Source organism: Argiope bruennichi, chromosome 3, assembly GCF_947563725.1.
Source record: "Argiope bruennichi chromosome 3, qqArgBrue1.1, whole genome shotgun sequence".
NCBI classification, from domain to species: domain Eukaryota; kingdom Metazoa; phylum Arthropoda; class Arachnida; order Araneae; family Araneidae; genus Argiope; species Argiope bruennichi.
The window spans coordinates 135,997,649-136,020,748 of NC_079153.1; the positions used below are offsets into that span (position 1 = coordinate 135,997,649).

Below are 23,100 nucleotides of genomic sequence, written 5' to 3' on the forward strand. Positions count from 1 at the left end.
CCTTTTCATGTTTATTTTTAAACTATAGAAATGTATTGAAAACAAATTTTCAACAAAATTAGGATTTATACTTTTGCTTAAATCAAAATTAAGAACCATATTATGGTTATGCATTAGAATGGAGAATAGAAATAATCTAATTTCACTGTAACTGCGCTTAAGATTTCGAAGTTTATTTTGGTTGTTTCGAAACTCGGTAATTCGAATAATTTGTGATTTCGTAGATTGGCGTGTATTTCAAAAAGCTGAAGTGTGAGAAATATATGTATATTTTTTTGTGTGTGTTAGGTATAGATATATGTGGCGGTGGATGTTTTCGTATAAATTTTATGGAGCATTTTTTATTAGCATTTTGTTATATTTGCCGTACTCTTTTATAATTAATCAGATTTATTTTTGATACGAAAAAGAAAAAAAAAATTAAATTGTGATTTAATTATGATGTTATAAGTTAGGGGAAATGATATTTTGCTTTTGTTAACTTACTTTAAATATGATATCCAAAATTAAAAGCCGTTTTAAATTTAGTGGCAAAAATAATGTTTCTTCTGAATATATACAGTGGCTCAAAAAATTGAGAGTACACCTTACTTTTACTTGATAAATCAGACTTTTAATATAAATAACACATTACTGGGAACTGCAAACATGTTTTTATTTTTACCCATAACAAGTGGTTTAATTTAGAGTAAAAATAAAGAAAAATCAACGAAAAACTGCTAAATTGAAAACTTTCAGAAGCATTTTAAATAAACATACGCAGAATTTTGCCTCAAAAAATTGAGAATACACCAATGAAATTCTTGTAATGTCTCACATAGAAAGAATGTGTCAGTATTTAGTTGCATATCTTTTGGCTTTTATAATGGCCTCTAAATGTTGTGGTACCGACCAATTTTTGGTGGTATCTGAAGATATTTTACCCCATTGTTCTTCCACCAGTTGTTTTAAATGGGTTTTGTTTCTAATTTTGTGTTTTTGGACCACTGCTTTGAGTGTGGCCCACAGATATTTAATGGTATTGATGTTGAGGTAATATGGTGGTGTGTGTAATTGCTATTTACAATGAAAAACACCATATTTTGACGTTACATGCATTCTGTCTGGGGTCGTTGTCCAACTAGAAAATGAAATTTCCACCTAAACTCAGAGTTTTAGCACTCTCCTTTAGATTGCTGCGAAGTATATCCAAATAAACCATATCGTTTATAATGCCATCTATAAAAATTAAATTTCCTACCCCAGATGAAGCCATACAATCTCAAATCATGATGGAGTCACCATCATATTTAACTGTAGAAGGTAAATTTTTTAGATCCAAAGCAGTATTAGGCTTTCTCCATACAGTTTGATGGCTGTCATTGCCAAAAATGTCGAGTTTTCTTTCATTACTAAATATAGCTTTCTTCCAAAGGTTATTGGTCTTCAATAGATGAGTTTTTGCAAACTTCGGATGCTTTTTCTGAATTTGCAAGCTGATGAACGGTTTCTCTCTAACAATGCTACTTTTATATCCTGCTTGTCTAATGGCATTTCGCACAGTTTCAGCACTTACACTTCTGCCTATAATTTGAAAAGTTTCTGCAACAAGTTGGATGAACCATATGGTCGCAGCAATCTAAAGGAAACTGTAAAAATTTGGGTTTTGATGGAAATTCCATTTTTCAGCAGGACAATGACCCCGAACAGAATGCACGTAACATCGAAATATGGTGCCTTTTTCATTGTAAACAGCAGTTTAACACAGTACCCCGACATCAATGGCCTTGAATATTCTTGGGCCATACTCGGAACAGTGGTCCAAAAACACAAAATTAGAAACAAAACCCATTTAAAACATGTAGTGCAAGAACAATGGGGTAAAATATCTTCAGATACCACCAAAAATTGGTCGAATTGGTACCACGACGTTTAGAGGCCATTATAAAAGCCAAAAGATATGCAACTAAATACTTACACATTCTTTCTATACGAGATATTACAAGAATTTCATTGGTGTATTCTCAATTTTTTGAGGCAAAATTCTGCGTATGTTTATTGAAAATGCTTCTAAAACTTTTCAATTTAGAAATTTTTCATTGATTTTTCTTTATTTTTACTCCAAATTAAACCATTTGTTATGTGTAAAAATAAAAACATGCTTGCACTTCCTGGTTATGTGTTATTTATATTGAATGGCAGATTTATCAAGTAAAAGTAAGGTGTACTCTCAATTTTTTGAGCCACTGTACATACAATTATATTTTTTATGAAATGCGAACGCAACAGAAAACTGCCATAGTTGTTGCAAATTTTAAGTAATCCTTATAGTGTTTATTATAATCGGTATGATTTAATTACTTATTATGGAGCTTATGAGCTTCAACAGAATAAAGAATTTAGAATAGTTGTCTTTTTAATTTTTTTTTTTTTTTTTCAAATGTCAGAATTTGAGAACCACTGGCTCAAAATATTGTTTGTAGATAATATTGTTGATAGATTTATAAAACAAATATCTTGTTAAAAATTGTAGGAGCTGTAAATTGCTTTTGTTAATATTATTAATTTTTATTATGTTATTTTTTTCAGATTATTTCCTAAAATATGAATAAGCTAAAACAATATTACACTACTGTGTATGCTATTGCATATTCATCTTGTGGTTATTATCTAGCAGCTGCTGATAATTACGGCTACATTGGAATTTTTAAGTGAGTAATTCCTTTATCTGAATAATTATGATGGCATAGCATTATAGAAAGTTCTTTTGCTTAAAAATAATTATTAAGTTTAGTATTGAGTGAAATTTTTTTTAATATACTAAAAATTACTTTTATCATGCAAATTAAAATTTCTTTCTTATTTAAATGTTTAAATATTGTATTTAAATTTATTCCGATAAAAGTTTACAATTGGGTGCCCCTTGATTTTTTGGCAGTTTTTTTGACGCTAAGATCGGCGCCAAAGATAGATTTTCTTTCCTTAACCCAACAGTAATGTCAATGAAAACAAAATATTATGGAAACCAGAAGTAGTGCTTCAGCACTGAAATTTGGCGCTAATCAATGGGGCACCCAAATCTGCACCTTTATTCCAAATTTACTAGTTTATCTAACTTATGCTGTAAAACCATTCATACTGAAATCATTCAGTGCTAATTGTATAATCTGACACTTAGTTTAAAATTTGAATTGAAAGATTTTATCTTCATAAACATCTGATATATCTTTTCACTTTTTTTCCCCCCCAGATTATCTCCCTTGTTAGATAATGAAGAAAATGCTCAATTGGAAGCTTCACAAAAATATCCAATTTTTAAATTTTCTGGTAATGAAGTTTATTTTCCTTTTTCATTGTGTTAATTACTATCTTTGTTGCCATTGTTGTCAAATTTATTTAACTAATATGATATGATATTAAACCTTTGTCTTTTAGGAGGTACATAAATTTCTTGTTATATAATTATAGTCTCTTCATTTAGTATTGCTACTGTTTATAATGTTATTATCCTGGTTTTATTAATTATACCTTCATTAAGAAGTTTCTAAAGCTAAATTCCCTTTCTTCCCAAGCTTTCCCCTTTTAATTTTGCAAAATTATCCTCTGATTTAATGTGTTTTTATTTTATTAAAATTGTTACAATTTCTGAAATCTGAGATTGTCTGAGAATCTGGATTGTGGATGAATTGTGCAATATTGTCAGTTGTTAATGGATATTTATTTTTATTGATTTTTCAGATATTATCTGTTGTGTTAAGTATCACTTTTATCTATGCTCATAAAACTCTGTTCTTTCATTCTCTCAATTTATTATTTTAAACTAATATTTGGGCTTAATTAAAACACAGCTATCTTTGCTCACTAGTTGTTCCATATTTATGAGTTTATAATAACCAACTTTATTGAAATATATTTATTACTGCAATTTTTTAAAATTATATTTGTGCAATAAACATAGAGCATTCGACTTTTTAGTTATGTTATAAAAGGCTGAATTTAAATTTCAAAATTTCTCTGGTTTTTGAGGTACATTCTCACTTTTTGTTTGAGATTTTTTTTTAAACAAAAGAAACTGAAGAAACATCAAGAATTACCAAATGAACTAAAAAGTTGACAAAATTATATTACAATTTGGGTGGGGAATTGTGTTGAGTTTTTTCTTCATTGAAAAAGTACAGTAAAATAGTCTTTGAAATTTCTATTAAATATGAAGAGTGTAGTGGATAGGCAACCAGTGGTGATGTATCAATAGCTCATGTGCTTTCGTGTGAATTAAAAATTGGCTAAATCACTAGAGGGAATGTACCTAAGTGGCTGTCAAGTTTTTTGTTGAATAAGATTCTTTATTCTTAACAATTATTAATTAAACTTAATTCTTAAACAATTCAATGCATTATCTTTAATTGGCTCCAAAAAAATATATTTTTTAAAAATACTTCAACTGGCATTTTTAATTTTAATCTTGCTTATTATACAGATAGACTTTTTATATTTTTTCCCCCTAAATACATGAATTTGTTTTTGTTACTTATGAAAGCAAACACATTTTCATTTCTTCGTAAAATATATAATCATGTTTTTCAGTAATTTTTTAAAGTGAAAATAAGATTTTTTCCTTTGCATATAAATTAAAAATGCAGATTTTATTAAATTTCCAGAATGTTAAATATTCTAGAAAGATCTTTTCTAAACTTCAGAAGTAAGAAAACAATAAGACAATTTTACTATAGTTTGATATTTATTTCTGAATGCTGCTATTATTTATTTAAAAAAGTATCAGAAAACTCATTTAGAACATGACATTGTTCTACTTTCAAATTCTTGGTAATTTTACCAGTTTTGTGATGGTAGCCATTCCAGAATGCTTTGGTTCTTAACTTTATAAAATTACTAAATATAGTGAATTAGTTCAGGGTGAAATTGACATTTTTCAACCCAGCCATGTCAAATCATACTTGTTGCTGTGTATATAAAAATCAAATATAAAAATTTTTGGACATGCCATGCTTCTACATCACTATTGGTATTTTCAGCAATAATGTATCCATCTAAATAAATTGGTAATTTGTTGTTTTTAAGGAACATTGAAAAAAAGATCATAAATCCTTGTTGTTAATCTTGTAAAAGTAAACTTAATCCTTTTTTTTTTTTTTTACATTGATTGTTTTATCATTATGCACATTAATTTAAAAAAAATTTTCAATAAAAACTGTGCATTATTATAAAACAGAAAATATGAAGAAAGCACTTAATTTTTACTGTAATTTCTCACTATGCCTTGGGAAATGGAAATGATAGAACTTGGTAACTATTGATATATAATATATCTAGTACACCTAATATGTCTAGCTGTTATTAATTTTCATATTAAATAAAACTTATTAAAATCTGGCAGGTTCTAGAGAATATGTCTGGTTTTTTGGTCTTGCTAATTATTTTAAGAGAGAGATTCTTGTTATTTAAAACAATTGTGCTTTTTTTTTTACCATAGCCATTTCCTTTAGTGAAAATTAAAAATCCACATATGTTTATTCCTACTTAGAGAATTAATCTTTCAAGTTAGAATAAAAGAATTTGGTGAATCAAATATTATAAAATGTTATATGCATAAATCATTGCCCTGCTCTTTAAAATAAGAATGTTCAATTTGTGAAATAATTTTTCTTTGTTTCTTGCATCTTCAAAGTAAAAATCAAAAACTGAACATTATAGTTTGCTTAATACATTAAAGTCTTTTCTAAAAAATTTATCTTAAAATGATTTTTTCATTATCTGAAATGATAATATTTTCCTGTTTGATTGTTTTATAGTTTATATTCAAAGCTATGAATGCTTGTATTTATTCATTAATACTTAAATTGAATTTTCATCTTTATAACTTCATTCTATATATTATCATGTTTTAATATAAAAATTTATTTGTTGTTAAAATGTGTAGTTATGTTTACTGAAGAAATATCAAGCAGTGCATAAACAGCTTGATTTTCACTTATGTTTTCCTTGCCATTTTGTTGATGTAATTTGTCTCATCCAGTATTGCCCATTTAGTTTTTAAGCTTGAATAAGTGTAAGCAACTTGTTTAATTCCTTAGCATATTTCCACTCATCTTAAGTAAACTTGTTCTTTTCCTTAGATTACAGTATATAATTTTTAACTCTGTATTTCATGATATTCGATATTATAAATTATAATATTTCAAAGCTGTATTTTTCATTTATTTTTTTCTTTTGGTCCAAAAATTTTAGTTTTTCTTTATTGGAAAAGGCTATCTATAAAAAAAAAAGAAAGAAACCCTGAATATCAAGATTATTGAAAAGTTTGAACTTTGTAATGCAAAATATGTATTACTTTAATTTGCATATATTTTCTATACATGCAATCATACTGGAGTAAACTTACAATGTCATGTTAATTGTCCCCCTCTTTCATGTAGCTCATACAGGTCCTATTTATTCAATGCTGTCAACCAAGCAATTGGTTATCAGGTAAATTTTCTTTCATCTCATTTCATTTATTCAGCTATAAAGTTTTAAAGAGTGTTTACACTTTTAATAAAGAATTGTTTTAAAAAAATAAACTGCCTAATACTGCTACTTTCATCCCTAACCATGCTTAAATGTTGTTGTCATTTAGAAAAGTGAGCTAGAATCAATTTGATTTTAGCAGTGCTAGAATTTTTTTTTACTGTTTTTGAAACTTTTGTTTAAAAAAATAAATATACTCTTTGACAAAATCGACAAAAAGAAAGAAAATGAAGCCATTCAAGTTAATTTTGTTATTAAAATATTAATGATCTAAAGTATTTATTTGTATAATCCACCTGAAATTCAAGTATTTTTGTGGAATATTAATATAAAATTCTGGAATTTGAAGAAAAAAATATATTTGATCATTGAAATACTGGACAATTTTATTTTTTGTTTTGAAAATCACTCATTTGAAGGCATATATATTTTGTCCCTGGTGACATTGAAAAAATCTTTCATCTGAAGTTTTCAACATTCAAATAAGAAGTTTTAAATTAACCAACAAAATATTAGTTTTGGAGATGCCACGGCACTGGAGAAAATACAGGGGATATAAAAATTATCTTTAAAACAGAGAATTTAAAAAAAATTTAGGGTTTTTCTTTTCTCCATCTAAGAAATGGTTATTTCTTTAAACATTACAAGAATAAGAAATAATTGGTATTGCCTTTAAAAGCAACACAATAACATTCATCACTATTTAACCTCAGAAGCTCATTCTTTTTCTTCTGCATAAATTGGATTAGTTTCTGAGAAAAATTACTGATATTAGATTAATGACTTCAAATTATGTGAATAATTGATCTAAGAATTTTGTATATCGTAAACTATTATGTACATGTTTTAAACGTTCTGATTTCAAAAGATTTGCTTTAGTGTGCTAATTGAACATGTGCAAAGTATTATGAAACTTTAGAAAAGCTGAAGGTTCGGGAAATAATAATAATTGAAAGAAGTTTTGCAAATTAAATTGTTGCAAAAGAGAAAAAAAATGACTGTGAAATTTCAGACATTTATGCTTGGATGTATGAATTGAGAAGAAATAGATAAAAATACTAATTTGACTTTGTAATGTATTTTGTTAAATAATCCTTAAATGTTTTATATTATAATAGTAAAAATATTTGTGATAGTTTTGTGTTTTATCTCCTCCAGGATCTTAATTTTATGTGACTTTAATTTAAAGAGCAGTAGGAAATAATCAATATCTTTTTTCCCCTTATTATGTGAATTTTGTTTTGTTGAAATCTTAGCAATATATATATATATATATTAACATTCATTTCATATGCTAATATTCGAGGTAGCATTTAATTGTTGCTTATTTCCCCTTGCTTTTTTCACTGAATGTAACAGCGAGTTAAAAACTAGGGGAGTCATTCTAATTCTATAATGCTTTTTGCAAGTTTCCTCTTATACTGCATATGCATTCTAAGAAAATACAGGGAATTTTATTGTATTAGATTTCATATTTAATGTGCATTTATTTTCAATTACAGATCTTGAAGTTGGATAATTATATAAATTGTAGATTGAAATTTATAAAATAAACAAAGCTTAGATTTTAAAAAAAGTAGGAAGGAAACTGGCTAGTATACAGGGTTACCACAACACCTCGAAAACCAGAAAAATAAAAGAAACTCAAATATTAAAAAAAAGAAAGAAATATACAGGAAAATGTAAGGGAAAAAAATTAGATTATTTTAATTTTCTTAATACCTTTTTTTCACCAGAAAAAGGCTGATCTCTAAACAGTGCAAGAGTAAAAGATTGCAGTCATAGTTCCAAAAACAAAACAATACTTTCACAACTGTGTAATTATGGAAGTTCACTATTTGTAAATGTGCTGCAATTTTTTTTTTTTTTTTTTTTTTTTTTTGTATACATTAATCAAATTTTGATTTAAGAGACGATACTTGTTCAAGAGATTCCCAGATTTCAGCTAATGAGCATGCATGAGATTTCTGTAACTGCATGAGAAAATAGAATGAATTTCTCTGCAGGAAGAGTAACATTCTATCTGCGGAAGCATTTCTGTAGTATTTAGTAACTCGCACATGAATTTATTGAATGGTTTGTTTATTAGAGAAATTGTGAGTTTATTAGATTCAGAGCTGATTCGAAATTTATTTTAAACAATGAATTACTCAAAATCCATATTTTATACCGATTGGTTCGGTAAAAAAAATCAATCTTGACTTCGCTGAGTAGGTTAGAGAAGTTTCACAAAAGCTGTTTGCTGTGTGTTGCTTTGTCAGAAGAAAATAAGTTTAAGTAATATTGGGAAAACAAGCACTTACTAATCATGCCAAGAAAATGGATTTTTTATCAAAAAGAATATGCTTGTTGAAAATCTGAAAGTCTTTAATTGGATGAAATTCTTTAATTGGTTTAAGAATTGTACATAATATTGGAAACTTTTATGGGGGTATTTTTCATTATACATTTTATTTCAAAAGATTTACTTCTGTTTGCTAAATCAGCACATATGAGATATAATGAAATATTAGAAAATCAGAAAAAAGTTCAGGGGAAGAAAATGAGTTCAACAAATGTAAAAGAGCATTGCAAATGAAATTGTTACAAATAAAGAGAGAGAGAAAACGATAACTGAGGAATCTGCAGAAGTTGTGAAGATTGATGTCAAAACAGATTAATTGGAAAAAATAAATAAATAAAATTAATAATTTTGCTTTGTAGTGATTTGTTAAATAATCATTAAATGGCTTTTATTGTGATAGCAAAAATTTTTTATTTCATCCAAGTTTTTAATTTTGTGTGACTTGCAATTAAAGAGCATGAAAGGTGATCAATATCCCCCCCCATATGTAAATATAAACATTCTTGTAATATACTATTATTTCAAGAAATGTTAAATTGTTGCTTTTTTCCCCCCTGCTTGTTCCTATCATTAAAAGTATGGAGCATTTTTATTCTATTATAACTAATGTAGTGCTGTTAGCACATTTCCTCTTATATGTACAGAAAAAACGCAGAGAATGGGAGGTTTTTTTCCCCCTCCTCTTCTTTTTCAAATTTGAGTTGCAATCCCTGTACAAACATTTATAATATTCACCATCATTACCATGAAAGTAAACTATTCTATGTGTTCACATAATTTTCGTTTTATTACAGTGGTGGAGTTGGCGAATTAAAGTTATGGAGGTGGTCTGATTTGAAACGGAAGGAAGCAAAATTATTATGGACATTTTTTATTCCACAAGGGTAGCTAATTTATTCTTATTTCACTCTTTCTAGAAAGGAATTTATGTTATAGCTTTTTTTCATCAATTACTTAGTAATAAATGTGCTTTTGTTCTGTTAAATTACTGTAAAGTGAAGAACAAAATAAATTTAATAGATTAAATGTAATTCTTGCTTTCATTTTTAATTGTTCATTTTGAAGTTTGTACATCTTTTGAAATTTCTAGGGAGAGTTTGACAAAGCCAGAAATTAATTCAATGGTCTTAAGTGAAAAGGTATCAATTTTTTTGTAACTTTTTTATGTAAAATATGTACTTGGTGTTTTTTTTATTTTATTTTTATTTATTTATTTATTCTTTCTTTACCAGGAAAATAAAGGTATTTTATATGCTGGCTGTGGAGATAATAAAGTTTACTGTCTAGATATTGAAAAAAAATCTTTACTGGTCAGTATTTTATTTTAAATGATTTCACATTATTCATGTTTATATCTTGTTAGCTGTTAATTTTGGTAGTAAGAAGTATTTATCCACAATTATGTTTCTATTAATCAATCCAACAGTTTTATCATGTAAATAATTTACATTATCTCAAAACTCTTACAGTTATCAAATTACAAAGAGTTTGCTATCCGACATGAATCTAAAAAAGCTATTATTTATTTTCTTATCTTAACCTGTCAATTCAATTCTTTTCAAATTTTTTAAACTGAATTTTTTTATTATGATTATTATCTTCAACTCCTAATTATTTTCTCAAATTCAAATCTTATTATCTCAAATTACTCTTTCAACCCTAATAGGCATGTGTGTTATGAAAATTATTATTTCTCTGTTAATGAAATAAATCTTTTATATGGAAAGAACCATTTTTATGTAGGATTTAAAATTTTAATCATACATATGTTGAATCAAAAGACTTGAAGAATAAATGGAATGTTTTTGAGTTTAATTTTGAAATATCCATGAATTAGAATAATCAACTTTTTTCCTAAATCTTCACTTTACTCTAGATTATATGAAACATTTCGAAGTACGCTACTTTGTATGTAACTAAGCTTACTAGAATTCATTTTTTTTTTCCTTCATGAATTTTACTCTTGCCCTTAAGCTGTGCTCTCTCTTTAAGTAGCTTTTGTTTCTGTGACAATCATGATTTTGCTCTCCTTTTTTTTATATATATCTGTTCAGCAGTTTGAATAACATGCATGCTGAAATTTTCAAATACTTATGAAAAAAAAATCCATACATTAGTTTATTTTAGAAGGACACACAGATTATATTCACTGTGTAGATTTGGGACATAGTAGTCAGGAATGTGTAACAGGCAGTGAAGATGGTACTGTGCGTATCTGGGGTAAGTGGCTTTTTTTTTTTCTGCATACGCTCAAAGTTATTCTATGAATATACATTATAAAGATGAATATACATTTTAACATTTTCCCCCCTTTTTATGAAATGCTAATTTAATGCTACTGTGAAAATCAAGGATTTTACTCTGAAGAATCAAAAGTTCATAGATAAGTAAATATTTCTTGAATTATGAAGGCTTGATATATTAATGCTAATGCTGCTAGCTTATATTTTTAGTTACAGATCAAATTTAAAATTGTTTGAATTTAGCTCTATTAAAAGAATAAGATGTTGTCAGATATACTTACATTTCTTCTCTAGGAAATTGATTTTCTTTCAAAACAGCATCAAATTTTAGTGCTAATCAATTTGATTACTCTCAAATTGAAAAATTAAAAAACGATATTTATTTCCTTAGAAATAGCTTCTTTTAAAATAAAAATAAAGAAAAATTTGTTTATATAATTTATAATGTTTTCTTAGTTTTTATGTCATGATTTTGATTGGAAATGAATTTTGCTCGGAAATAAAACTGCCCATCTCTTTATATTTTCATTTAATGTTGAGAGATCTGTAAGTCACGGAGGAAATATAATTTAGAAAACTAATAAATATTTAAAACTATTTTTAATAATCAGGTTAATTTAGGCAAATTTTGTCGACTGAAATGTTTTTTCTTTTTTCTCATAATATATTTTGCTGTAGATCCATTTTTGTATAGCAGAAAGAATATTTTTATTTTTACTTTTATGTATATGATTACTTTTTAAAAGTTCTTACTCTTGAGTATATTGATTAATGATTCTTATTTCTAAAAATTTGTATCCTTTTTTATGAATTACTTACTGAATAAGTATTGAATTGCGGCCTAAAATGGAGTTAAAGATGGAGTAAAAAGTTGAGTACTCCAGCATTATGTAGATTAAGTAAAAATAATCAAAATTGTTTTTCTTCCTCCAAATGTAATTGCACTTTTTCAGCCTTTAAATCAAGGGATAATTTGTCACTTTAAACGAAAGTACAAACAAAATGCTTGTGCAGGATCTGATAAAATCATTGGATACGAACGAAAAGTTAAAAGTTTCAGTTTTATGTGCAATTAACTATACTATATAGAAGTTGGTTTTCCACTTCATCACAAATTTTTTCTGATGTGGAGTGTGCAAATAAAAAATTGGAAGAAATCCACAGTAACATTATTGAACCAGAACCATTAGAGACTGCATCAAATTGTAAATTGAAAAGGATGCAGGATTAATGTGTTTCTCAGCATTGATAACAACATTACAATTTGCTCTCAAACGACTGTAAAGCTTTGACAACTAAATTTTTGTAGAAAAACAAAACAATTCAAGTAGAAATAATGATGTCAAGAATATGGATCAAACTTCATCCAACAAGACAGGAACAATCAAACAGTCCTGGAGAAAGTTCAGTTATACTTAACATCCATTCAAGCTACAACAAAGAATTTGAAATCTTAAGTATATTAGAAAAGAAAGTTATTTAAGGTAATTAGCACCTTCATCAATCAACACTGTCAGGTTATTTTAATGTACCAAAAAATTAAAAGAAAATAAAGTGTGGTAATTACATGAAGGGATTTTTTTTCCAGCATTTTCTTTTATTCATTTGCATGTATTTATTTCTGAAACCTGGGTTTTGTTATCGTATCCTGCATCAATTCATAAAAATATTTCAGTGTCCCCCCCCCCAGAATTTCCTCTTTGCCTGAGTCATCAGTTCCCTTAAGTCTTCAAAAATGCTTAATCCTTTGACTGATGATTTCATGAGGTTTTACTGTATATATATTATATATTTATTGTTCCTAATGGGATGTTTCCTTTTTGTGACAAGCAATATTCTGTTATATTCCTTCTCACTATGTATTTTTTTTCCCCTCTTTATCTTAAGTTATACAATACACTCCCGATTATCCGCGGAATTGGGTGGCGCGGCCGCCGCGGATAATCCGAAAAAAGCTAAAAACAGGTATAGCAAAAGAGAAAACAGTCATTCCAACTTTGAAAAATCGTTTTATGTACTTTAAAAAGTAAAATAAACAGCAGGAAATGTTTAACTAATGCTTACTATTTTAGTATATCACTCAAAACTAATCTAAAATGCATTTTGTTAATGAAAATAGAAAAGTGCTTTGTACTTACGAGAGGCGTCAAAGATACACAGAAAAATTAATACATATGTACTATTTTAATACTATAATGTATTATGTAATTACAAAAGCATAACTGTAAAACTACACCTTTTTGAAGAAATCAGCCATTTGTATTTGCTTCTTGCTTTTTAAGCATTTTCTCTTTGCTTGGAAGCAAAAACAAACACTTAGTGCAGCAGGCGCGGATAATCGGGAGTCTACTGTATATTTATATGAATATTGTTTGAATGTTTCATGCTGCATTTTCAGTTTTAAGAATTTTTTTACACTATGCATTTCTATAATCCAAACATTAGGAATTTATGTGAAAAGAATTGTAACATTTCTGGCAATAAGGATTAGAACTTTTCATTTAGTCTTAAAAAGATTGAAAAACCATTTTTTTTAATAGGAAAAAAAGTTAGAAAGGTTTTCAGCTTAAAGAAATATATTTTAACATTTGTATGTTCTGCTCTTAATTGAAATATAAAGATTAATATGTGTGCACAGTCATAGAAATAAATGTTGTTCTAAACAAAATGTAATTTTTTTTTTTTTTTTTTTTAACTAAGAAAGTGTTTAACTCTGAAGTCAATCATTATATTATATTGTACATTAATATAATCAAATGTTATCTTAATGTACAGTAAATATCAAAATTAAAAAAAATAATTCCATCTTTTTTATAACTTATTCCACTTTTCAATTTTGCAAGCCTAGTTATAAAAAAAATAAGTTTTTTAAGTAGAGTACATAATAAATACTTCTGATTTTTTTTCAAGAAAATTTTATACATTTATAAAATTAAACCATTTTTTAATCAAGTGATTAATAAAATAAATCAACATTACTGTGGTCTGTAGACTCTTAAAATTGTATGCACACTTTTTTTTTATATAAATATTTGGTCTTTATTTCATTTATTTAATTTCAGATAATCGGAAAGGTGGTAGTGCTATTCATATTCTTGAACCTTACAAGCATCAGGTGCTTTTCATTTTTTCCATAATATGTGCTTTTCCTTTTTAAATTGATTTTAATTAAATGTATTTTATTAGTCAAATAACTGTTTGGCTTTAATGATATTTAAATAATAATAATAATTTACTGAATGTATTTTCATATTTTTATACTAATCAAACTGAAAATAATGCAAATAGAATCATTAATAAAAACCTGCATTTCTCTTTTTAAAATGTAAAATAATAAAGATAAATAGATTCTTTGTGGCCGCCTTTCTAATTTTTTTAATTAGCAAATTATGTGATGTGTGAAGATATTTTTATCTTCTATTTATTTTTGTTTTGTGTTGCTCTTTTTCTAATATAATTATTTAGTAAGATCCTATAATTAATTTAAAGTTATCCATCAGTTTTGTTCAAGAACTATGAGACATAATAAATTAAATATATTCTTACAGTAAAAATAGTTGCATTCATTTTTATCAAACCTCTCCAGCCAGCTGATAGATGTTTAATAATATTATATTATATTTGAAAGATGTATCAATATGTTCGGCTTTTATTGTTAGCTTATACACTTATAAAAATGCATACAATTATAAAAACTTTAGAAAAATTTAACTTTTATTATTTCCATATTTGAAAATAAACTTTGAAAAACGTTCGAAATATAGCTTTCTTGAAATAAATTTTTTAAATCATCTTGTATCCCTTATTTTTCCTTTTCTTCTTCCTTTTGAAAGAAATCTTTTAAAATTGCATTTTTACTATTCAAATTGAATGATTTGGGATTATTTTCCATGTTTAATCTATGATACAAAACTATTACAAAAAAGAGAAATGTAAAATTATCAAATAATGATAATGTAATGTTCTGATCCCTTTTTATTGACCTCCCAAGAGGTGGCGTTGATTGCACATAGGCAATCAGGTTAAATAATTTATATATTTTAAAATGGTAAAAAGAAAGTTTGCTTATGAAGTCTTTAAAAACGTGTAATTCACTTTAGTTGTTAAACACTGGTGGTTGCTATACTTCCTATTCTATTATAGTTCATTCATCTTTGTGTCTGTACTGTGCTGTTGATGTCCTCAATAAACATGTGTTGTGAAAACCAGAGCATTTACTAGAAGCACATTTTCACAAACTTTAGACCATGCATGCTACAGATATTCATCACTAAATTACAAAATTATCATGCAATATTTTAAATAATTAAAAAGTAATATTGGAAATGTTTTATAGATATTTATTTTACTGTTTTAAAAGTAAATTGATTCCAGAGAGTAAAATAGATCCTTATTAATCCTTAGATTGCAAACAGGCCTGAGTTTGGGAAATGGATTGGATGCTTGGCATTAGACTCTTCAGATGACTGGTTGGTATGTATATCTGAAATTATTATTTTAAATGCATTTATGCAGTATTAAAATTTGTAAATAATTGTATACTTATAATGCTATGCTGTGCAATAATTTAATTAAATTTAATTTTAACATTTTATCATCAGATCATTGAAAATTTTGTTCTTATTTATATGTTAATCTGCAATGAATAAAATTTCCTATTTTTAAGAATCTGTAAATCAATTAAAGAACCATATATTATAAATCTTCCAAAATATAATTTACAAAGTTAAAAATATTTATAAAGCCATTTTTGTCAAGTAAAAGGTTTTGTACAGTTCATTTCCATATTAAGAATTTAATATTTTGTAGAAACATATATTTGAATACCCTTAGATTGTGGATTTACCAATTGTTATTGTAGTATTTATTAAACCAGTCTATCATTGATGTTTAGTTTATCTAGATTTTTTTCAATTCATTTATTTCTAAGTTATGTAAAAACCTATTACAAATACGCCTGATAAATCATTATGCTTACAAAAAGGAAATATAGGAAATTTATTATGGTCATATAGAGATATGTGAACTTCAAGGAATCGTTGTGAATGAAATAGAATTTGTGATACTTGAGTGTGTAATCTTTTTCTTAGTTTTTTATGTTTATTTGTGTAATCTTTCGTAATTATTGAGGCTATCAAATTTTTACATATTCTTTATGAAACATATAATACTTAAAATAGGTTTGTGGAGGAGGCCCCCATCTCTGTATGGGGCATCTTCGATCTCTTGCACCATCCACTCAACTTCTAAAACCTCAAGTTACCTCAAATGTTGTCACTTTTCATGAAGTGTAATCTTTCGTGGTTATTGAGGCTATCAAATTTTTACATATTCTTTATGAAACATATAATATTTAAAATAGGTTTGTGGAGGAGGCCCCCATCTCTGTATGTGGCATCTTCGATCTCTTGCACCATCCACTCAACTTCTAAAACCTCAAGTTACCTCAAATGTTGTCACTTTTCATGAAGATATGGTAAGTTCTTAAAAATGGATCCATTTTTCCAGATGAATGTGAAATGTAGATTCTAATGTTGCTATAAGAAATACTTTTAATTTTATATATCATATTTTGCATTCTTGTGCAATTAGATCATATCTGGTGGATCTGAACCTTTTGTCAGCCATTGGAGTCTGGATGGCAAATTACAGACTGAAGTCCCAACTTCTGCGTCTAGTGTTTTCTGTTTAGGAATTAACTCCAGCTCTACACAACAGGTACATTCTAACCTGATAAATAGTAGATTTTATCAAACAATATAAATGTGTTACCAGCAAAGTTAGAAATACATAATTGTAGAGAATGTCTAGGCATTGTTTGCAGCTGTGAAGAATGGTTGGCAAAATATGAAATGATTAATATTTTGTTTTTTTCTTTGATATTATTGGTGTGTATCAAATTACAAACCAGTAAAGTATGTACAATAAGCCAGTACTGTTCTCCTTATGTGTGTGTTGATGCTCTACAGGATATGTAGTTTGTTGTAGAGCTACAAAACTTGACACTCTGTGCTTTGGAAGGTGAAAAAGTCTGGGCACATTAGAGATTTTACAAAATTTTAGTTCTGATTTTAATTAGAAATGTTGTTTTTTTCCTAGAATAAGTTATTCTGAATTACAGCACAAAGAGGATTTTTGCATCAACTTTATATACATGTAATATTGAATTATACCTGTTATTATGCAGTCTAACTTTTTTCTCCACTTCTTAAACAAAATGAAGAAAAACCCACCATATTTTACCAAAATATATTCTCCACAAAATAAAGATTTCACTTGATTAAGTTTCTTATGGTTGCATGGAAAAAAAAATAGCTTTTATCATTGTGTTGCCATCACATTGACAAAAGTTTAGATTGAATAATTATCTCTCAATGCAAACTAAACCTAGAAAAGTGTAATTTTTAGCACTTGTCTGTATGAGAAATTTTCTAGAAAAATGAATGCAAGAAAAAAATTCTGAGACTATTAAAATATTTATATTATTGATTTAATAATTCTGTGTTTTTAAGGCAAACATAGTTTAATACGTATAGGATATCCATTGTAATTGGGATCTAGCAGCTATTTTCTAAAGTATTAATAATAGCCATGTATATCTAGTGAGAAAAATGGTTCTAGTGAACTAAAAAAATTATATTTTGTGTAGTTTGGGTCAATAAATATTTTGATAAATTACTGAATTTAATTTATTTTTTCATACAGAGCCTTACTTGCACATATGACTTATTAAATAAAATATTCTTGAGAAATTAATTTAAAAAAAGTCTCATCCCTTTGCCATAAAAATTGATATAAAAATATGACTATCACTATTTAATAAAAATATGCAATTGACCATTCTATTAACTGTCACAAAGAAAATGCATCTGTTAGTACCGGAGTTTCTCCAAATTATAGTTGTCTGAAATAATGAAATAGGTGGTTGTCCTAAAATAATGATAATCAAATTTTCATAACACAATCAGATGCGGTCGCAGAAGATTGAAACGTTTTTGATTTAAATGTTGGAGTATCAAGTATATTTTGATTAATATGATTCATCATATGATTGAAGGACTGTTTACAGTTTAGACTTCATAATTTTTTCTGTGGTCATTTATTGACTGGAATAAAATATTATTTTCATCATTTAAATCCTTTTAAAATTCAACTTTATGATAAATTAAAGAAACTTTACTGAATAATACTTTGAGGTAATGCATGATTTATGAAAAATAATCTGTTGTGCACATACACTGTCTTCAGTACCAAATGCTTCTCTTTTCAGTATACATGGCTAAAAAACATGTTTGATTTCAGGAAAAAAGTTTTTGTATTAATTGAAGTTTAAGCACTTCCATTTGAAATTTTAAGGGAATTGAAAGAAAATTAAAGAAATGTATAGTACAATAAACAGAGTGACATGAAACTTTTCTATAAAAATTTGAAAATATTTTGCTGGTAAAACCATTAAATGGCATAAAGTATTTAATTGGATTTGTTCCTTTCTTGTTGGAACAAGTAGTTTGATATTTTATTCAGCTTTCTTTATTAAGAAAAGCACAAATTTTGTTTTGTACATTTTTTGTTTTCATATTTTTGAATAAATGTTTCATATTTATACTTTGCCTTTATATTAATACTATGCATTTGTTCATTCTGTGGAGGTATCTGCCTAGGTATTGTATACAATGCTGAAGGGAAATATATAATAATTCTCATATTTCTTACTTTGACTGAAAACACCAGGCATTTTATAAAATGCTTTTAGGTATTTGTTAGAATGTTGGTGTTTTATACATTGCTGCTCTTTTTAAAACTTAGTATAAAAGAAATTAGGAACTTAATAGCAATATTAAAAAATAACATTATGGTTTCAGCTTTTATTCTTAGTTGAAAAATTGTTTAAATATTTTCCTTGCATAACACCATAAATTAGTACCAAATCAGGATGTTTCGTGCAAAAATTCAATTTAAACATTCATATTTTAATATTTAAAGATGAACAAACAAAATCATTTTATAATTCGAGACTTGAAATTAATATATCTGTTTAAAATATTTTCCTTGCATAGAACCTATGATATTATTATGAATTGTTCAAAAGTTCAGTTTAAGCATTCATGTTTTGATGCTTTGAGAAATAAAAACAATCCTGCACTATACTACAGCATTATATCTTCACAAATACAAGGCAAGTTCACACATTATTCTATACATTTCATTTAAGCATTTCAGTTTCCAAATTTTGTTTATCATTAGATAAATTTTGAAGGTTAAAATATATATAATATTGTGACCTTTATTTATTTATTAATTTATATGTCCTCGTGTACTCAGTTTTAATTGAGATTGTTTATCTTTATAAAATCTATATTATTTATCGTTCTTGTCTATTACTTATAGGATGTCAGTTTTTCAAAGCTTAATAACAAGGTTGCCACAGTACCAGAAAAATATAGGGAATTTAATATAGGAAATCTTTAAAAAAAATACAGAAATTTGAATATTTCCAAAATAAAACCGTGAAAGTACAGGGAATTTTTAATTTCTTAGTTCCTTCTTTCTCCCATCTAAAAAATGCTGATCTCTAAACATTGCATTGATTAAAAAAAATCATAATTAATAGTTCCAAAAATGAAGCAACATCATTTGCAATTGTGTAATCTCGGAAACTCGCCCCTCTTCTACTCTCTCTCTCTCTATTTTTTTTAAATCTATATAGATCAATCTAATTTCATTTTGAGAGGCAATTCTTTTTCCATGAGATTCCTGAATAGCAGATAATGAGCATGTGCGAGACTATTGAAACTATTTAAGAGAATAGAACAAATTTCTCAGGTGGAATAGCAACTAACATTCAATCTGCAGAAGATATTGTGGTGATATGTAGGCGCTCACATGTAATTTCATTGAATGGTTTGTTTGTTATTGTGAGCTTATTCAGAGTAGATTCGAGAATTCTTTTAAACACTGAGTTGCTCTAAATGTGAATTTAACATGGATTGGACGAATGAAAATGTCAATCCTGACTTTGCTGAATGGATTGCTGAAGTTTTGCAACATCCTTTTGCTGCCTACTGCTCACGTTTTAAAATAATAATCAAGTTATAATGGGAAAATTGACACATATTAGCCATTCAAAAGAGCAAAACATTAAAAAAACATGCCAGTTCAAAAAATGTCATAATTGATATTGGACTTTGTATCTAAAATGAATACAGGAGCAAATGGCATATCAAGTCTGGAAACGTCAAATTTGATGTGCGAAAATAAGCAGATTTCGAACTCTTTATTTCAAGAGTTCGAAACACTTTTATAGGTTTTTAAACTTGTTGCGTTACAATCGTCATTTAATGCATTCAATGATATATTGGAAATATTTTCAGATATGTTCAAAAACTTTGCTGTTTTAAAAGCTGCATCTTGTTTAAATCCATATATATTTAAGAACAACACATTATTATATGAAAAATGGACTGTTGATTTGCTTCAGTTTCTTTATTCCCAAGTACAAATTTCTTCGGAACATTTAGAACTTGAATTTGAAATTTTTCTGTAGAAACTAAAAAATTTATATAAAGAACAGCTTGAATCATTTAATAAAAAGATTTGTTTACATGATTTATATTTTAATATTTTGAAATCGGGAGAATCTTCTTATTTTTGATAAAAATAATTCTTGTATTGTTACATGGCAATGCAGCTGTGAAAAGGAGATTTAGTATCAGCAAGGATAAGCATGTTGAAAATGTGAAAGGAAATTCTTTAATTAATCTAAGAACTGTATAGTGTCCTAAATTTTTATGGAGGAGTTTTAAATGTTTCAATTTCAAAAATTTGCTTCAATATGCTAAATGAGTATGTGTGAGGTACCATGAAGCTTCAGAAGAGCAGAAAAAATTTCAGGGAAAAGAAAAGGACTTCAGCAAATGCAAAGCAACATTGTAAATTTAATTGTTGCAAAAGAAAAAAAATAATGAAGCTGATGACTGAGAAATCTGCAGAAATTGATGCCCAAATATATGAATTGGCAAAAAATAATAAAAATACTAATTCTGCTTTTTAATGTTTTTTCTTAAATAATCATTAAATGGTTTCTATCATGATAGAAAAATGTTATTTTATTTCACCAGAATCCTTAATTTTGTATGACTACAATTAAAAAGCATGAAAGGCGATCATTATTTGTCTATCCCTTTTAGTATATTAATTCTATTTTGCTAAACTGTAGGCAATAAATAAAGATATATATTTTTTGTTTGTTTGTTTGTTTTTTCTTATGTAAATGTACACATTGTTTTCTCCTCTTGATTTTTCCATTCATTAAAACTGTGGAGTATTGTTATTCCATTATAACTATCATATTATTATTGTTTTTGCAGTTCCTCTTGTATTGCATATACGTATAGGGAATATACAAGGAAAACGCTTGGATTTTTATTTATTTTTTCCCCAGATTTTAGTGGCAACCTTGAATAATCAAAACTTTTGTGATTTTTTTGAGGAAGAATGTATTTTTTTTATAGTAATACATTGTTATTTTGCTTTATTAGGTTCTAGCAACAGGTGGTAGCAGCTACAAAATCGATTTATGTACCGATTTCAGATATAAAGATTTTTCTCTATGCTTCTGTGATCCTTAGATTCAATATTCATTTATTTTATGTAAACCATTTTGTACTGAATAAATTATATTTTCATTTTATTTTCTGATTTATATTTGTGTGTAAAGTCATGTAAAATAGTTAATTAAAAATACTGAAATAATTTTAACATTCAACAAAAGGTGTGCTTAAAACATGTTTCAAAGTGACTTAATTATAACTATTTTGAAACTTAATTAGATTTCTGTATTTTTTTTTATTTGTGTGTGCGTGTGTGTGTGTGTGTGGAACTTTTGTTCCTTGTTTGTGAAGATGCAGTATTGTAAATGAACTTCTGTTTATTTCTAATGTGGCGGAGTTATGGAATTTTATATATTAATATATTCTCAATAACTGTGCATCATTTTAATGTTTCCCAAACTTGATTATAAGTTTATCTTGGCACCACTTGGTATTAAATTTGAGAGGAAAAGAAATTGATTTCTAAATTTGAAAATTTTCTAAAAATGAATTGTAAATTAAAAATGAAAAGTTAAAAATAGTTTTTTTTAAATGATTTTTAGTGTATTAATAAATATGTGTTTTAACGAAGTTTATTTTTGTATGTGCATAAACAGATAATATTTGTTTTGAAAAACATTATCTGATTGTGTGCCAAAGACACAATTGTATTCAGAACATTTGATATTTTACAGTCATCTCTTGAATTTCAAGAAAATGAATAATTAAATCAGTGAGTCAAGTTGGAATTTCAAGGAACATTTTGTACATTTCTTTAAAATGCAGTCCATTAAATTATTTCAAGAAATACTTATTTTCATTTTATCCCAAAGCATTGATTAACTAGATTCAAGTTTTACCTTGGCTCTTATGCCTTGGTAGATATGATATAAAAATTGCATGATAGCAGACAAGTTCGTTTTAATAAATTAAAAGATGGCCGGCCATAAGGCTCTGTTTGGCTCCTTCATATTACCAAAAAGTCAGCAATTTCTCAGCATTTGAAATTTTTGAATTGGGACAGTGATATGTTTTTACATTTTAAAGTTTCTTTTTCTTTTCTTATTGAAATTCTTCTGCTAAGTAATTTTAAGGTAATTTTTCAAATTTTGTTTATGATATTTAAATTTCAAAATGTGTGGTGTGTGTGTGAATTCTTGCAAAAAAATTAGCACAATTTTACAATTTATTACATACATTTTTAGTTTACTAATTTTGATATGTTAATTTTTTGTTCTTTCAGTTTACCTATCTTTAACGTTTAGAAAAATAAATTTATCAATATTTCAATATGTATTTGTGAATCCAAACTTATAGATGTATTTTTTAGTTGGTTATAAAGCCCGTGAAATGTATGTTTTTTTCAAAATGAATTTCAATCCCTGCTAATAAAAATACAATTTAGGTGAGTTTAGATTGC

General features: G+C 26.8%; 1 protein-coding gene across 2 annotated transcripts; it reads left to right on the forward strand.

Moving 5' to 3' along the window:
• Window positions 1-169: 169 nt before the first annotated feature.
• Window positions 170-21,781, forward strand: LOC129963943 (THO complex subunit 6 homolog). Of its 2 annotated transcripts, none has more exons than XM_056078554.1 (13): window positions 170-252; window positions 2,569-2,690; window positions 3,230-3,306; window positions 6,414-6,465; window positions 9,643-9,732; window positions 9,939-9,987; window positions 10,081-10,158; window positions 10,966-11,068; window positions 14,154-14,206; window positions 15,496-15,564; window positions 16,454-16,567; window positions 16,684-16,809; window positions 21,630-21,781. In XM_056078554.1, the coding sequence occupies exons 2-13, from the start codon at window positions 2,584-2,586 to the stop codon at window positions 21,717-21,719; spliced, it is 1,008 nt and encodes a 335-aa protein (XP_055934529.1). In that variant the 5' UTR covers window positions 170-252; window positions 2,569-2,583; the 3' UTR covers window positions 21,720-21,781. The 2 variants fall into 2 exon arrangements, with proteins under 2 accessions (XP_055934529.1, XP_055934530.1); XM_056078555.1 differs by having other exon boundaries at window positions 178-196.
• Window positions 21,782-23,100: the final 1,319 nt, after the last annotated feature.

What these genes read in the sequence shown, in the direction of transcription:
- LOC129963943 (XM_056078554.1), top strand. Translation starts at nt 2,584, where the DNA reads ATGAATAAGCTAAAACAATATTACACTACTGTGTATGCTATTGCATAT. An exon ending in CAATGGTCTTAAGTGAAAAG is followed by an intron (nt 9,988 to 10,080) that starts GTATCAATTTTT and finishes TTTCTTTACCAG; the next exon opens with GAAAATAAAGGTATTTTATA. An exon ending in TCACTTTTCATGAAGATATG is followed by an intron (nt 16,568 to 16,683) that starts GTAAGTTCTTAA and finishes TTGTGCAATTAG; the next exon opens with ATCATATCTGGTGGATCTGA.